Raw genomic sequence first — 17,056 nt, 5'->3', positions numbered from 1 at the left:
CACACACATTAGACATGTGGATGCATCCGGACCACAATCAGACTTATCAGATATGACATTTAGGAAAGCACAGGCTGCTCGAGAAACAAAGAGCACGAGAGCCCAAAGCTCTGATAATATAGGGAAGCATCAATGAATCGTCTTAAAAGTTAAATCCACTACTTCCCTTTAGCTGTGCTTGTAATGAGCTGGTGGGAAATTTTAAGCTCACCATCCATTTCCAATTTCCAATTTGAGTCTTTTTTTCTAGATGGGCCATTGTGCCACACATGGCAGCAATCAGGGTTACAGGATCAATTTAGCGAGTATCCTCGATTTAGAAACCTTTAATCGACTTCAGTCAAAATGGGATCGCATTAAATTGCATTTGCACATTGTGTGAATGTTTGTATCTCTGCGTGTGCGGATACACACACAAACACAGGCACACACACACGAGCCTAGACGAATGAAAACCAGATTGATTTAAGTCTGAATGGGAATACTCTACTTTGGGTCCTGGTGGTGACAGTCTGAACTGTGTTGGGGTCACAGTAATGGGGTCAGTAATGTTGGTAATGTGTGCGGTCATGTCACGACCACAGCTGTAGTTATCGGCCGCCATGGCACCGGCATGATGACGGCAGTCTATATGGACCATTGAGCATCAGTCCCTCAACAACTCGCCCACCCTGGGAACACTTTATGCCGCCGCTGTCAAATTACACATGTAGACAGAGGCAATGGAGGAGCACTCTGTGTGATTAGTCATTCCACTTGGCAGCTGTATTTTGACACATGCAAAAAACAAGAAAAATCACAGTCATCACCAGCCACAGAAGCTCAGATGCTCTGATAAAAAGAAAAAGGAGAGAGACGGACTCATGTGGGACAAAGATCCCTGAAATATTCAACTTATGCTGTATATCAACCCTTTACCGTTTTTAAATCTTCACTGAATTTTCAAATACACAAAATTGTCTTTGTACTCTTTATTTACTATAGTACAGCATTTAAAGGTTCTGTTTGGAGTTTTCTGCAGCTTTGGGCATGTGCCAGCCGTGCACAACAGATTCCTGCCAGTTTCACATGAGTCCACTGATCAACAGGTGGTGGCAATGTGCCATGAGATGCAGCAAAGACTGCTTGCAAGTAAACATGCATATAAACATTGCAAGTGTCATAATGTCCTTAAAATTGGCTTAGCATGAGTTCCATGGAATAGGAATGACTTCAACATGTTTGTCAGAACTCGTGGATACACATTAACTGCTTTGGTGAATAACCTTTAAGTCTAAAAATGACAAGCCACAAAATATGTTTTGTGGCTTGCCATGAGTTCCCTTTTCTTCGCCTCCAAATTTCATTTCTCCATGAAAGTTTCGCTATCAAATATCATCAAAACAAACCTCTTGTGACAGTTGAGTGCAGGTTTTTGTGTGGAGTAGACAATGCACAGACAGAAAAGCCATAATACATTTTAATGCATATGTAACAGACATACACACAAGTCGTATAATACACATACACCTTACACTAAAACCTGATATGCTCATTTTGAGACTGTTTACCCAACACTACTGCAATTAATAGGACTTTTATTTTGTTTCCTCTTCTCCTCATCAACAGGATGAGTCTAATGACCCCCACAAAGGTGACCAGCATTGTTCAGCAGCGAGAGAGAGGAAAGAAATGTGGAGGATGATGAATAATAGCCCAGCTGGTCGCGTTAGCTGCAATTAGCCCGTCTGAAGTCCCACAATTATGCAGGGAAAAGCTGACACTCACAATGCCACAATGCTGCCGCTGAATCAATACATAATTGTAATAATTATCATTCTGATGTCATTCATGGACACGTCCAACACTTCCAGAAAAGAAGGTGGAATTGGATAAACACAGAGGGATGGGTGGCATAGAGATATTGCCTCTTCAAGCGCAACATTTCTAACAAAAGGTAGCCTCGATACCTGGTATGAGCAATGATGGGGGTCGACCCAGTGACGATAGTGAGTGAGCCTCATCACGTAGAGCCAGGAAGGACCACGCAACCCCTCTGCAGCCAAGTCGAGTAGGAGAGGGTGTATGTCACGATCTGCTAGACCTTGAAATCCGATCATTTGTGACGGTAATTCACATTCACAATTTTCCGCATGGATTTTCTGCAGGCCCGCTACAAAGTTTGCATTTCAAGCTTTTCCTTCCATGAAGTCTGTATGTGAGAGGTGGAAAATCAAGCTTTATACTGGAAGTTTTATCAACTTGTATTTATCCGTAACACTAGACTACTTACTCCTAATAATGAATTACTAATTATTTTTCATTGAATATTTTAGATTAAAACATATTTTTACAACACATTGCTAAAAATGAAACTTTTCCAGTTTGTGACCCCTCACAGGAAGAGCTTAGTTGTGGCTTCTTGTCGTGTTTCAGCTGTCCATGAATTGAGAAAAAGGATAGTAAGGGTGCTTTTAATTTTTGATATATTACTTACATTTTGCTGATAATACTGGGGTACTTTTACTTAAGAAGGAATTTGAGTGCAATACTTTTACTTGTAATGCAGTATGTCTTCACTGTTGCACTGATTCTTTTACGGACGTAAAAGATCCGAGTACTTCTTCCACCACAGCTTTTACCATTAAGGATTGGAAATACTGCATACGGTACACCTGATCTTTGTTTTCTTCGGCACTGGTAGCAATACAAGAGAAAGGCAGGCAAGATCAGGGAAGCTTTCTCTGTGAGTGATTTCAATGACCAGTAATAGGCTATGGTCTCGATAAAGTGGGCTGACACAGGAGAGCAGACATTTGGAGGGAGGAGAAGGAGCGGTATCAGTTTATCTCGGTCCTGATTCAGCCTGTAGCTTTGCTGCTCTTCCTCAGGCACACAAAATCTGGTTGAACTTCAATAAACCTGTGCTGCTGTACCATCATTAAGCCTCTTGTGGTTTGGAATACAGTTATTTTTGTGTATTCTTTCATTTCCTGGACTCAGGAAAGATACTTAGTTTTGTTGCAAATGGATGTTATCATTTAGTCACAGATGTCTTTTAAATGGCAAATGCTTCCTGGCTATTTAAGCATGTCTTTCTTGGGGGAACCTCAATAATTTGTCAATTATTGTGACAGCAAGTAATCTGAAACTTTCTTATCATCTACATCAACCAGAGGGCTCATTTGTAAGATTTTTGATTGCTTTAAAAAATGATAAATTTGAAAGACATGAATGGAACTAACCATAACACTGATAATTGTTCCTATCTCTCTATAAATGTCAGGCTTCGGCCTGTTGCTCAGTTTTATGTCATACCACTTTAAAAAAAAAGGTCAAGACAAAGGAAAAAACAGAGCAAAGCTTCACTTCTAAAGCTATACCAGTTTCTCTGTTTCCATGCAGAAAATAGGCTTAAACAAGATATAAAGGTGGTATTGTCTGTTTGTTTTATCTTTCTGTCTTCATGCTTATTTTATCGCCCGCCAATAAAGGACGGAACTGCCACTGTCTGTGCCTGGGGCGACATCAGTGCTCTTTAGCATTTTCAGCCTGTGTGTTCAGGTTTGGGGGAAGAGTCATGCTGGGGCCCTGGTTACTGCTGTGGCAGCATGTGGCCAGAGGTCCACAGATAATCCTTTTACCTCTGCTCACCTGTGGGCACCGTACATCACTTCACAATAATGTTAAGCACCAAACTAGTCAGCCAAAAGCGGTACAAATTCACTTGATGTGGTTGTTGCTTAGGTAAGAAATGGACAGAATGGCCAAGGCAGGAAAACAACGTGTTGTTCTCTCTGTTCTCTCTCTCTCTTGTGTGTGTGTGTGTGTGTGTGTGTGTGTGTGTGTGTTGGGGGGTGTGGGTGTGTGTGTGTGGGGGGGTTCACAATCAAATCAAACTTGTGAAGAGCTGCGGAGATTCGATTGAGCTGATAAAGTGACTTAATTTTCCACAGTTGACTTTTCTCTGGCCTAACCTTTATGTAAAGCCCTGAGGTCAAAGCTTTGATTATTGTGTTTAAAGATAGCTGCTGGTGGCTGCAACCACACAACTTCCCCTTATTTCTGTAAGTTAATCAAATAAAGATGAAAAAGAAAATTAATAAACAATGTTGCATTGTTTTATTGTTATAGACAGATGCTCAATAGTATCAAGCACCCTTACTTTTCAATTAAAAATAAAATGATTGAATCATAACTAACACCTTGAAATCGATGTGAAATTGTTGCATGTTTTGAAGAGCACTGAAAATGTGCCAAACATTTGGAAAATCCTCGCTGTTTCAACTTAAATCCCTAAATGTGTGCCTTCACAAAAGGTCACATATACTGTATGTAGACGGCTCCAAGATGAGCTGTGTCAGATAGATTCTGTGGATTGATTGATTGGAACGGGATTAGCGTGTTTGACGTCAGAAACTGCATACAAATGACCCCATAAAAGAAGGAACCTGTTCGTAAAAAAGAGAAAAGCTCTGGGCGCACAGCACAGCCGCAGAGGTCTGAAGAGCACCTCAACTACGCTGTCACTTCAGTCACACTTTGACACGCAAAGACAATACAGGAGACTTCTACGTCTAAAGATGCCTCATTCAAGCAGCTCCACGTCCTCCACAAAGAGCATCCGCAGGGCAGCATCCGAGTTGGAGAGGTCTGACTCCATCACGGTAAGTTTACATAAAGCTTTTTTATTTATCTATTTATTTTATCTTTTTTTATTTAAGATAATTGACATTCACAAATTGGGCTCCCAGTTATACGTGTAAGATGTATTCTAAGTGCCGCTTAAAACGGTGGGATTGCGCGCAGAGGTCTTGGCGGGGTGACCATAACGCAGCGGCGATGGCTGATGCGCACGAGAACATAAAATACCCAAACAGATACCCAAAATATAAGAAATCCCCAGCAGTTACTTTGCTCCGTCTGTCGTGTCTGTGCTGTGACCGTGGTTTAAATCAAAACATCTTCAGTTCGCAACACTTTCATTGCTCTTTTGAAACAGTCTCCAAGATTCGTCGGTAGGCGTCAAAGCTTGATCGAGGATGCGCGCAAGGAGCGAGAAGCCGCCGCAGCAGCGGCAGAGGCTGCGGAGGCCAGTGAGCAGATAGTGTTTGAGGAGGACGACGGAAAGGCGCTGCTCAACATCTTCTTCACGCTACGAAGCTCCAAGACACCAGTACTGTCGCGGACACTCAAAGTTTTTGAGGTAAGTAACAATCATCTATAAATCAGTGTATTTCGGAGCAAAATTTGGGCAGCAAAAGAAAAGAGGGAGCGGGAGTATCATTCTCGGATAGTAACCCTAAAGAGTTTACAAGCTCTTACTCGTGGCTTAATTAATGGTTAATATACCATTGGTGGCTTATAGAACAGTTGTAAATGAATAATAAGACCTCATTTTTGGTAGGTTGTGAGAAATTCCACCTGATGTTTTTTCTATCTACTTGGAAAAAAATGCTGTTATAGATGTATATTCATTTATTGAAACGCTCATTGGTTTCTTACTCTCTGCTAAACCGAGTCTGCAGTTAAAAATGTTAATAAGTTAAGTGGATTTTGGTTCAGATCATCTGCAGTGCTTTTAGTAGTCAAAGGCATTTCTCACAGCCAAAAAGATGTTCCTATCAACAACTTATAAGTGATCTGAAAAGCTTTAGTAAAATATTTATTAACCAATTATAAACTTTTTAGATACAAATTACAGCCCCATAAAAACGGGTGCCTTATTAGAAAATGGTAACAAAAAGATTTTGGAAGATAAACATGTTACATCCCATACATCATTTATTCACAGATGAAGTGCATCTCAGGGTCCAACCACAATGAATGATTTTAGAGAAGAAAAGAGTGTTTAGCTTGCTATCATATGCATTTTTTCCCCCTTGTCGTGTGGCTATAAACCATATTAGACTAAGCTCCATCCTCTTTTCAGTCCAAGAAACACATTTCATGCTTGTGTGAACTTCATCCAGAATACAACCCTTCATATCAAATACCATGCTGCATAATTGCACCCCACCTTTGTCACGCTGCTGTAGCAGTTACATTTCAATGTGCTTACTGTTTTCCAGACATTTGAAGCTAAGATTCACCATTTGGAGACCCGTCCATGCCGGAAGGTCAGAGACAGCCTGGAGGGCCTGGAGTACTTTGTTCGCTGTGAGGTGCACCTCTCAGATGTCAGTACTCTTATCAGCTCCATCAAGAGGAATGCAGAGGATGTTAAAACCACCAAAGAAGTCAAATGTATAACCCTTTTGCTGCTTTCATAGAATACATTTGAATCATAATGAATATTTTGCAGATGTACTCACAAACTTAACTGAATTTTGCCTTTTGTTTCCCTTTTTCTCTGCTAGTTCACTGGTTCCCAAAGAAAATAGCAGATTTGGACAGATGTCATCATCTGGTTACAAAATTTGATCCAGACTTGGATCAAGATCATCCTGTAAGTAATGACTTTTCCAGTACTATGTATGACAAGAGACAGTCCTCATTACAAGGCTGGTTATGTTGTTGGACTAGTATGTCATAATACAGGGAATGTGATCAGTGTCTGATATATTTGATTTTGAATAGGGCTTCACAGACCCTGCTTACAGAGAGAGGAGGAAAATGATTGGAGACATCGCCTTCAGATACAGACAGTGAGATACAATCTTTGTCTGAATACTGCACAGACATCCATAAAAAAGCCTAATACTGGATTATTCCTGATACATCTGTACATATGTTTGTCCTCAGTGGGGAGTCGATTCCCAAAGTGGAATACACAGAGGAGGAGATTGGCACATGGTAAGAGTTTTAAAATACTGGTAATATATGTGCATGCCGGGCTGCTGCAGTGCTAAAAGAAATGTCTAATTTCATTATAAAAAAGTGGATAAACTACAAAATTCAGTCATCCATATACAAGATGAGATGAGAGACCAGAGCCACTGAAAACAAATCTTATATCCCTCTAAAAACCCCTATGTTGTATTACTACTACTACTACTAGTAGTAGTAGTAGTAGTAGTATTAGTTGATATTGTTGTTGTGGGTATGTCTTTGGTGTACAGATGTGGCATACAATACATTATAACTAAATAAGTAGTATCAGTACTTCAATGATGTGATTTCAAATGTCCACTGTCAAAACAATTGCATCTGTCCACAGTTGTCTGTCCATGTAGTACGGAATGTGGTTTTAAGATTATTTTATGTGAGAAAGTGGATGTTAAAACTTAAAATCTGTGGTCGATTCATCACGATAGCGCGTAGTTTAAAATTTGCTCCAAAGTTTTCAGAGATGTGTCGTCCTGCTAACGTCATCAAGTACGCTGCCGTCCCAAATGCAGAGTGATGGTCCTGCGTTCTCCCGTCCTGGAGAGACTGTACTCTCAAGTCGAACTTGCTAAATCCGAACTGCCAAGTTCGTAAGTCCGAATTTGGCGTACTTGGTATTGAGAAATTGCTTAAGTCTTTCTGCGTCCTTTTAGGTCATTCCAAGCATCTGTCACAGCATGAATAAGTGTGCATCAAAATCCAGACCGCAGCTTTCTTGACTGCAGTCACTCACATGGCTGCACACCTAGAACTGTTGCTTTCACTCGTTCACCTGGAACTCACAAACCACAAGTCATTTTTCACAAAGGACCTAACGTTAACTCTCACAGCTGAGACGACTATTCAAGTGTTGTCAGTGTTGCCAGGGGCAGGGCAGGGGACAGGCAAGCCAGGCAGTTGCTTGGAGCCCCTGGCCACTAGGGGGGCCCAGCCACTTATTTACAACAATGATTATTGATAGGCCTGGGCTTTCAGGGACTTCTGTTGGTACCTGGACCTCATTTTGAGAACCACTAATCTATTTTTTCAGTATTCATCTCAAATGTCCCGGAAACTGTGCATTTATGTGTGCAAAAACCAAATTTTTGCGGCATGCACGGGTGGGCTGGGGGTCCCAGGGATTTCTTGCTTGGAGCCCCAAGAGACCCTAGCAATGTCACTGAGTGTTGCTAATACTTCCTTTTTCAGTTCATTTTTTGAGATTAATATATTAATTAATATATTAATTTGACTCATAATGAGCACTGTGGAATATGCCTATGATGAACTTAAGATACTATTTGAAGATCAACAGCAAATGAACAAATGTGCACATTTGGAAAAATCAGTCACTAGTCTCTGAAATGTGTTCTTTGATGTGGTAGAGGCATTTCTTCATCAAAGGTCATACAATGTAGATATGATGGGTTTTAGTGTGCTTCTTCATGCATCTCCCATAGGCTTCAGTAAAACTGGCACCAAAGTCTGGCACCAAGCAGAGCATTAGAAAGTTGATGTCATGATATAATGACGCTCTCTCTCTCTCTCTCTTTTTTTTAAACTTTCTTTTTATTGAGTTTTCAATTCTTTTTTCAGGGTGCAATGAACAAACAAAGTAGTAACACAGAATAACACCATATAGAACAGACAGGTTGATAAGGTTGGCATGGGTTTCCACATTAAGGCAACATAAGGCTATCTTTCACATAACCAGTGAGTTACACGTTACGGAGTAAGAAGTCCATTTTTCCCAGTACTTGGTAAATTGGTCAGCTTTAAGTCTTAGAGAGAAAGTCAATTTTTCCATGCTTTGTATTTCATTGACGATAGCGATCCAGTCGTTCCTTGATGGTGGGTTTGGCTGCAGCCACTTCCGTGTAATGGCCTTTTTGCTTGCAGCCAAAAGTACTTTATACATGTAAGTGTCCCGAGGCATAAGTCCAACCGGGTTTTTACCCAGGTACAGCACAATAAAAGAAAAGTCAACTTTTAAAGTAAAGATTGATTGAATTTCGCCTGCAACATCTTGCCAATATGGTTGGATAAGAGGACAACTCCAGAATATATGAAAATGGTCGGCCATTGCCTGACCACATTGTCTCCAGCAATTACCCTGTCCCTGGGAACCCTGTTGTCTTGATTTCAATTTCGGGGTGACAAAAAATTTTATTGTATTCTTCCTGCAAAATTCTCGCCAGGCTCTGGAGTTAGTGGTTTTAGCTTGACCCGCCCAGATGGCCTTCCAGTCGTCGTCAGATATCTCCAGGCCAGACTCCGCTTCCCATTTTTGCTTAACCTGGATGGTAATGACGCTCTCTCTTAAGGGAAAGCTTCAAGACTGAGTTACCGCTAGCACCTAACAGCTGGCTGCGCTGACCTCCAGTAGCTCGGGGTGGAGCGGACACCTCCAGGGTCTGCCTCTTCTGCATCTGCACCGCTGACCTAGCTTAAGATATCAAGCAGGACTGAGATTAGTATGGCAATTTTGGATAAATATACCAGGAAGTTAAGGACTTCAAGGCCCGTCCATCCAGATCCACATCATTATCTCCCTGCTCACCACGTGCTTTGACATGAGTTACTGCAGTGTGGAATTGCTTCTTAAGTGTGAAGCCTTTGCCACATTTTTTTTAGCAAACTATGCAGGATTGTGGATCATCCAGTCTTGCACAAGAGCCTGGTAAACGCCTCCATGCCTTGAATCAGAAACAAGGGACAGTGGCCATAGAGTTCCATACTTTTAGCAGTAGAGATTGGCAGGAACTAGGAGGTCCTGCAACTTCTGTTTATCAAGGGGTATTGGAGAACATCAAAGACAAGTTGCCTTCTTGAGAGCAACAGGATGATTTGAACAAATTAATCAAGCTTGCCACCTACATAGACAACCTTCTCCAAGAGTGCCGAAGGGAGTGTGCATTCAAGCGGCCAGATCCGGCTCAGCCAGTGTCGCTATTTTTCCCGTTCAGGCAACCAGTGCTCCCCATGTGGCCTCTCAAGCTCCTTGTCCATACATACTGGAGGAAAGGCAGCTCATCTTACAGGAGAAGCAGAGATGCATGTAGAAGGGATGCTGCTTATAAAGTGGAGCTTTGCTACACCTCCATGTGCCCAAGACATGCAAAAGAAGAGATTTATCATAGGTAGAGGGATTCTGATCGATCAAGTTTCTCTGATGTCTTCCCTCATCTCCCAGGTTATACACCACCTTAGATGACTGTCCCCTGGGTTCTGGTGATGTTGATCTTTGTACCCTATCACTTTAATTAGTTTTTGAGGGAAAACATCAAGAGATAATTCCTTTTCACCTCATTGAATCTCCAAGTTTTCCCCTTAATTTTGGATCTCTCCTGTTTCACTCACCATAATCCCCTTATAATTCCAGCACAGTGCTTCAATTAGGATGGGGAGACAGAATCCGGTCCAGCTGCTTTCCGGGGGTTCTGTCTCCTGAAGAGTTTGTTGACGTCTCTCTCATGGATGGAAAGAGTCGTCACTGAGGTGTGTGTGTGGGGGGTGCCTTTAAGGTGGGCATTGGTGGAGGTGACTGTAGCTGGAGCTGTTTGGAGGTGTCGTGGGGGATGGTCGCTGGACTATCCCTTTGTCTTTCGAAGCGGCAGTAGAAGTCATTCAGGTCGTTGGCTAGGCATCGGTTGTTGATGGAGTGGGGGGCTTTAGGTTTGTAGTTGGTGATCTGTCTGAGCCCTTTCCACACAGACGCTGAGTTCTTAGCTGAGAACTGGTGTTGGAGCTTCTCAGAGTACAGTCGTTTAGCCTCTTTCACCGCCTTGCTAAACTTGTACTTGTCCATCCTCTCTTTATGGAGTTATGCCAGTGGTTGCACTTTTCCACATGGGCTCTATCACTGGTCTTGCCCACTCAAAAGAGGTGAAATAGTGTGTCATAGTGGACAGATTTTCTAAAGCTGTTTCATTGCACTGTCCAAATTACCATTTGCCACGAAGATGGCCTCATTAGTTTGGAACATGTGTTTTGTTTACATGGACTTCCCAGGCATAATATGTCTGACAGGGGGCTGCAGCTTGTCTCTGGGTTCTAGAGAGCATTCTGTTCACTGCTGGGGGCCTTAACGAGCCTGTCATCTGGTTTCCACATGGAGCTTCCAACTGCTGTGATCTGAATATGCACACAGTTCTTTCCAGTCGTCATCCACACGTATGCCTCCATTGGTTGGACCTTTTGAGGCGGAGAGGAGCGTAAACTCTGTTTCTTTTCATTTACACCTTGCATCATCCATGAAAGTTTCATGTTTCGCTGCTTAAGCCTGTTTTCTCCAGTCCTCCCACCACCTCCTCCAACCCGCCTGGTTGGTGGGCGGCCAGCTTTTACTGTGCAATGCAAGTTGGAGTCTCACTTCGTGAGGGGACGAGTGCAATGTCTTGTGGACAGAGAGGATTATGGTCCATAGGAGTTGGGTTTCCTCGAGGGACATTTTGGACAAGCAACTGATACAAGTATTCAAGCGCCGCTGGAGCCACTGCATCGTCAGAAGATATTCATCAAGGCGCCGCAGCGCTCTCCAGGGTGCTGATTCTGCTGCTGGGAGCAGCAAGGGAACTATCCAGAGTGCTCTCTTTTGTCACTGTGGATAGCAGAGTTGAGGGTTCTGCCAGCGGGAACTTCCACCAATTGATTATCATACAACCCCTGTTTTTATTTTTGCCAAGAGAATAAAACTCTCAAACTTGCCTTCAGTTTCCTGGCTGTCATTGCACTTGAGTTGGGGGGGGGGGGGGGGGGGGGGGGTTTAGGGTGCCAGGTAAGACTTTAGAGGAGGGGGCAAGGTGAGGTTGTGTTCTGTCATATAATGCCAGTAAATGTTCAGTAAGTGGAATTTGTCTCAAAGTTTAAAAAAATCAGGCTATGTCAGGTGAGTAAACCATCATAAAAGGGTGAGTAAATGCTATTTTTGTCATTCTAAAGGTATGTAAACAGTGTTTACATGCATTTGTCCCCCACTACAGCCCTGTGTGCATGTGAATGCTGAAGCATGAAATCAGAATTTACACTGAATACAAATTGCTACTTGGTTTTCAAACATGCATTTTGACCTTCATGCTGTTTCAGAAGATTGTTGAGTCCATTCACCACCCACTGAGTCAGTACTGTCTCCTTTTTCAGACAGCTGAATGTGCCCTTTATTTTGGTGAATTAGTTACAGATGGAGGGCGCTATCAGAGACGTGGCAGCTTGAGCTTGCCTGAGCACAAAATATATCAGGGAACAAATGGTTTGACAGGAAAACTTTACAAGTCATTGGATTTTCGCTTGTATAATTGATTTCGCTTGGACAGTTTGAGCCAAAAGAAAAGATTTACAGTGACCAGCTAAAACATTAAAACCACTGACAGATGAAGTGAAAAACATTGACCATCTTGTGACAATGCAGTTCTCTGCTGGGAAACTTTGGGTCCTGGCCTTCATGTGGCTATTACTTTATGGATATTATGGTAACTATGTGCAAAGGAGGCACTGCAAAAATTGCTCAGGAACAGCTTGAGGAATACCCAGCCTCTAAACTCCCTGGATCCAAAGTAGATCAAGCATCATGCAGGATGCACTGGAACATTGCCCAATCCACAGAGACCACAACCCTCAACACACAGCACAATTAAAAGATGTGAAGACGTCAGAAAACAAAAAAGTATCACCCAAGAACACAAAGCTGAGTTTGTCTTTGAGCTCTTCATGAATGTCATCATAAAACAAAATGTTTGTTTAATAAAACAGACTAAACAGAATACAAAATGTAGTGTAGTGCAAGATATAAATGAATAGCTCCAAATTTTAATTTGATGATACTTACTTTTTTATTATGATTGAAAAACAATATCTGAATTATTATGTTATTATATTTCTAATTAGGAGAGAAGTCTACTCAACTCTGAGGGACTTGTACGCCACCCATGCCTGCAGTGAATACATTGAGGCCTTCCATCTGCTGGAAAGGCATTGTGGATACAGTTCAGACAACATCCCCCAGTTGGAGGACGTGTCACGCTTCCTCAAAGGTAAAGAAACATCCACCATGGAGCAAATGTTATGTGAGTACACTGTCTGTCAATCCAGGGCTTGATTCTCTCTCTGTCTCTTTATATCCCATTTCCTGAACACACACACAACCGCACTCACACAGAGCGCACAGGTTTCATGCTGCGTCCAGTGGCAGGTCTGCTCTCAGCCAGAGATTTCCTGGCCAGTTTGGCATTCCGGGTGTTCCAGTGCACCCAGTACATCCGACACGCCTCCTCTCCTATGCACTCCCCAGAACCGTGAGTACCACTTGGACTCCTCTTGCTTTGCTCCTCACACCAAGTCCTACCACACACTTCCACCATTGCCATTGAATCCTCAGAATGATGAGTGAAACTCCACCAGTCTCCCCTCCTTCACAGTCTTTTTTTCATTCTGACTCAGCTTTGTGAAACTATATCGGAGTGTGATTTTGATCAAAAACATGTTACACACAAACAACGTGACAGTAAAAAATAAATACAATGAACATATGAAGAAAATTAGGATGAAAGAACCAGTTCGGAAATGTTGATCAAGTGAGAAATACTCTTTGATTTAGAAAAATAAACGACAATCCATTTGTTGCACTAACGAAAAGTTCACTCAGACAGCGATCCCACAGCATATAGAAGTGGTTACATTTTTGTCCCAGTTCCCAGTTTTCAATTTAAATAAGCTCACTTCCTCAGGGACTAAATAAAGTCTGGATTTTTGGGACAAACTTGAGCTATTTTTTGGGCAGTCTTGTAAGAAAATGAAATTCTGTCTTCACTTCTCTTGTTTCACACTGGGCACAGAATTGTTTTTCACTCAGTAACCATTGTTTTGTAATGCAACCGGATTGAATTGTGATCACAAAGTCTGTGTTTAGTTAGATGTATCTGCGCAGGGCTTTTAAATTTGGATCAAATATGGTCCCAGTTGAATCTTCCCTTGTTTTTGTCTTCAGTGACTGTGTCCATGAGCTGTTGGGCCACGTCCCCATGCTGGCCAACCGCACTTTTGCCCAGTTTTCACAGGTGAGATGAAAGGCTTGCACCTACAGTATCTGCAGATTGTTATTTCCCATGCTATGCTATTATGTTTTAGTAACAATTTACTGATTATTTGCTGCAGAACATTGGTCTGGCATCACTTGGGGCTTCAGATGAAGATATTGAGAAACTATCCACAGTAAGTAATGCCAACATTACTTAGGGAATGTCTAAAAATGACTGAGGTGTTAGAATGGGGGTGAACCTTATGTTTGACTTCTTAAAGAGCAAGACCCTCCAAAGGGTCATCACTATTTGCTTTGAACTCTCACTGTGACATAAAAAGAAATAAGAACACACCCAACGCCAATTTCAGGCATAATATGCAAATGGACAATAATCTTTGTGTAGCCCAAAATTGCACGTTTTCTGAAAAAATATAACAACATATGAATATTCTTCTCTTTATTTTTCTTGGTTTGTGAAAAAGGGGTGGGCCCTTTAAAGAGGGACGTCATATTTTGATTGAACCATTCAAAATTTTGTTTTTCCAGAAAAAGGTGAAACAATATAAAAATTCCTCCCTTCAGCCAAAAGAAAAATACACAACCGTCCCCCTTTTTTAAGCCCACCTCGCTCCCTCATCATTTTTGTAGCAGTCCCTTATCTAAAATGTGACATATGAATAATGAATTGATTGTCCACCTTCTTTTTCTCAGCCACTCTCTTTATGTTTCTCCTGTCAGTTATACTGGTTCACCATCGAGTATGGCTTATGTAAACAGAATGGTGAGGTGAAGGCTTACGGCGCTGGACTTCTCTCCTCTTATGGAGAGCTTGTGGTGTGTACCAGCATGTTTTTGGTGACCTCTACTTAACGTTTTACACTTTACTTGAATTAAATGCAACAATCACAGCCAGCTGAGCTGTCAGCTAATTCTCCCTTATTTTCTCTTTTAACTTTAATGCAGCACTCACTGTCTGACGAACCAGAGACAAGGGAGTTTGATCCAGAGGCCGCTGCACTGCAGCCCTATCAAGACCAGACGTACCAGCCTGTCTACTTTATTTCTGAGAGTTTTTCAGATGCCAAGGAGAAATTCAGGTACTGGACCAAACATGCAAACGCACCAGATCATCCAGAAACAGAGAGAAGAAGAAATAAACAAAAGCAGAGAGGGGTTATGTGAGGACAAGGTCAGAGAACAGCCAGTCAACCCCTGAGGCCACAAACTTTTGTAGGTCAACCATAGCAGCCAGAAGACAGCTGTTACTAATGTAGCCTTTCTTACCAAGGCAAAACGCTGGAGTTTTTTTTGGCAGACAGATCAAATGTTGCCCTGCAAAACAAGTAGCTTTAGTGAGTGTTTTGACAGTATCTGGTCTCCAGTATAATACAGCACATGACATCTCTGCCACACTGGATGAGAAAATATCAGCATGGGAATGTTTGTAAAATGTAGTAAATATGAAATAGAGTACATTATGATTATCTTTACAGTGGGGCTGATACAAGCAGGATAGTCCAGTCTCTGCTAAGTGTATGTATGCATAAACAACAAGGCAACCTACAGCTGGGGGAACTTTCACTAGTCAATTAAAGGGAAGTTTCCTCTGGCCAAGTGAAGTATTTGGGTTTACGAAACAGGGTAGCTGTAACACATGCATTCATGAAGAGCTGAAAGACGACCTCACCTTTGAATTTCATTAGGTCTGACCTTGTTGTTTGTTTTTTTTTCGTGTTTTTTGATATCTTTGACCAGGCGGTATGTAGCCAATATCAAGCGTCCTTTCTCGGTGAGGTTCGATCCATTCACCAGCAGCGTGGAGGTGCTGGACAACCCGCTGAAGATCCAAGGAGGCCTGGAGGGGGTGAAGGATGAGCTAAAGATGCTGACAGATGCCCTGAGTGTTTTGTCATGATGATGCCCCAAGTCTGTGACCACCCTGCTGTTGTTTGCTTTCCCCCTGCTACGCTCTGCGATGTGTGACAAGACCAGTGTGTTCTTCTTTATGTGCTGTACCTCCAGTATGATGCTCTTTCTGCTGAGTCGTTGCTTGTGTGACGCCGGGTGGTTGGCCGACAAAGGTTGCAACCAGTTAAAACCTCAATACACAGTGCAGGCAAAGTTTCCAAAGATGTTTAACATCTGGCTGGGTTTGGATCCATTTGTGAAATGATGAGGTTTTACTGACTGAGTCATTCATGATTTTAAAGAAAAATATTTTGTTTGAGAAATATGTCGAAATCCAAACCAAAATCAAAGGGAACTGTGATAATGAATGTATTAAAAGATAACTAAATGGGTATGTATAATTATTTTAAAATAAAAGAAATATAATGGTATAATGAAGATTAAAGTGTATATTTAAATCATATTTATTTTATTTAGAAAAAATCTCTGCTGTGTTAAAAGCCTTATTTTCCAGATATGTGAATTCAGTATCTGAGTATAAATTTGCTGATTTGTTTGATTTTATGTAGTTTTTGTCTTACAGTCTAAATGTATAATAAATTAAAAAAAACAAACAACTTTCCATGTCATGATGTACTGTTAATTAGTCAAATAATAAAGAATCGCAAATGAACATTTTTCTGTCGTGTTTATATCAGATAAAAATACGTGTGTGTGTGTGTGTGTGTGTGTGTGTGTGTGTGTGTGTGTGTGTGTGTGTGTAGCAATTCATCTCATGTCCGACCAGACTAACATTTAATGATGCTTAGCTGCGCAGTAGAGTTGCATCTGTCGGCCACAAGAGGGGGCAGTCCAGCAGGCCTACCTGCCTGATCTTAAAATCACAGCAGATTACTGAGTCTTAAGGAATCAATCATCTTAATGCTCTCCTCCTGCCTTCAATCACGATGGGCTATTCTGCAACATTATGAGATGTTAAAAACAAGCTAATAGATGTTTGGATGTCAAAATGTACTCCTGGAGAAGTAGATGGAAAACAGTTTTAGAAATACAGCCTTGTAAATCAAATACAGTATTTATTAGCACTAAAAATGGTGTTGCGTGACTGCTTATATGAATAGTACAGACAACTAAATTAATGGTATAAGCTCACCTTCAACAACTGGTTCCTCTTTGTATATGTTATTTGGGACACTTGGGAAAAGTGCTGTCCTTGAATATTTGTAAGACCATGAAACATTGTAGATTCATTTTGAAAGGACAAACTTTTGGGAGTTTGTCCGGACAGAGCTGCTGGTGGGCAGGTAAGAGGTTGTTAATCAGGTCCTTGGCTCCTCCAACCTGCTG

General features: G+C 41.7%; 1 protein-coding gene across 1 annotated transcript; it reads left to right on the top strand.

Annotated features, from left to right (window-relative positions):
- Nucleotides 1-4,453: 4,453 nt before the first annotated feature.
- Nucleotides 4,454-16,380, top strand: th (tyrosine hydroxylase). The gene is made up of 13 exons (XM_070971533.1): nucleotides 4,454-4,646; nucleotides 4,982-5,185; nucleotides 6,051-6,225; nucleotides 6,339-6,427; nucleotides 6,559-6,626; nucleotides 6,724-6,774; nucleotides 12,670-12,815; nucleotides 12,941-13,076; nucleotides 13,769-13,838; nucleotides 13,936-13,992; nucleotides 14,540-14,635; nucleotides 14,765-14,898; nucleotides 15,557-16,380. Exons 1-13 carry the CDS (start codon nucleotides 4,563-4,565, stop codon nucleotides 15,714-15,716), a joined length of 1,470 nt encoding a protein of 489 aa, XP_070827634.1. The 5' UTR covers nucleotides 4,454-4,562; the 3' UTR covers nucleotides 15,717-16,380.
- Nucleotides 16,381-17,056: the final 676 nt, after the last annotated feature.

The sequence above is a fragment of the Chaetodon trifascialis genome, chromosome 10 (genome assembly GCF_039877785.1).
Source record: "Chaetodon trifascialis isolate fChaTrf1 chromosome 10, fChaTrf1.hap1, whole genome shotgun sequence".
In the NCBI taxonomy this organism is placed as follows: Eukaryota; Metazoa; Chordata; class Actinopteri; order Chaetodontiformes; family Chaetodontidae; genus Chaetodon; species Chaetodon trifascialis.
The sequence above is the reverse complement of the archived record's forward strand: the minus strand, read 5'-3'. Positions and strand labels throughout refer to the sequence as shown.

Excerpts from the sequence above, each read along its gene's own strand:
- th (XM_070971533.1), top strand. The coding sequence starts at position 4,563 with ATGCCTCATTCAAGCAGCTCCACGTCCTCCACAAAGAGCATCCGCAGG. Across the intron at positions 13,077-13,768 it reads CCTATGCACTCCCCAGAACC|TGACTGTGTCCATGAGCTGT; the intron begins GTGAGTACCACT and ends TTTTGTCTTCAG. Across the intron at positions 13,993-14,539 it reads ATATTGAGAAACTATCCACA|TTATACTGGTTCACCATCGA; the intron begins GTAAGTAATGCC and ends TTCTCCTGTCAG.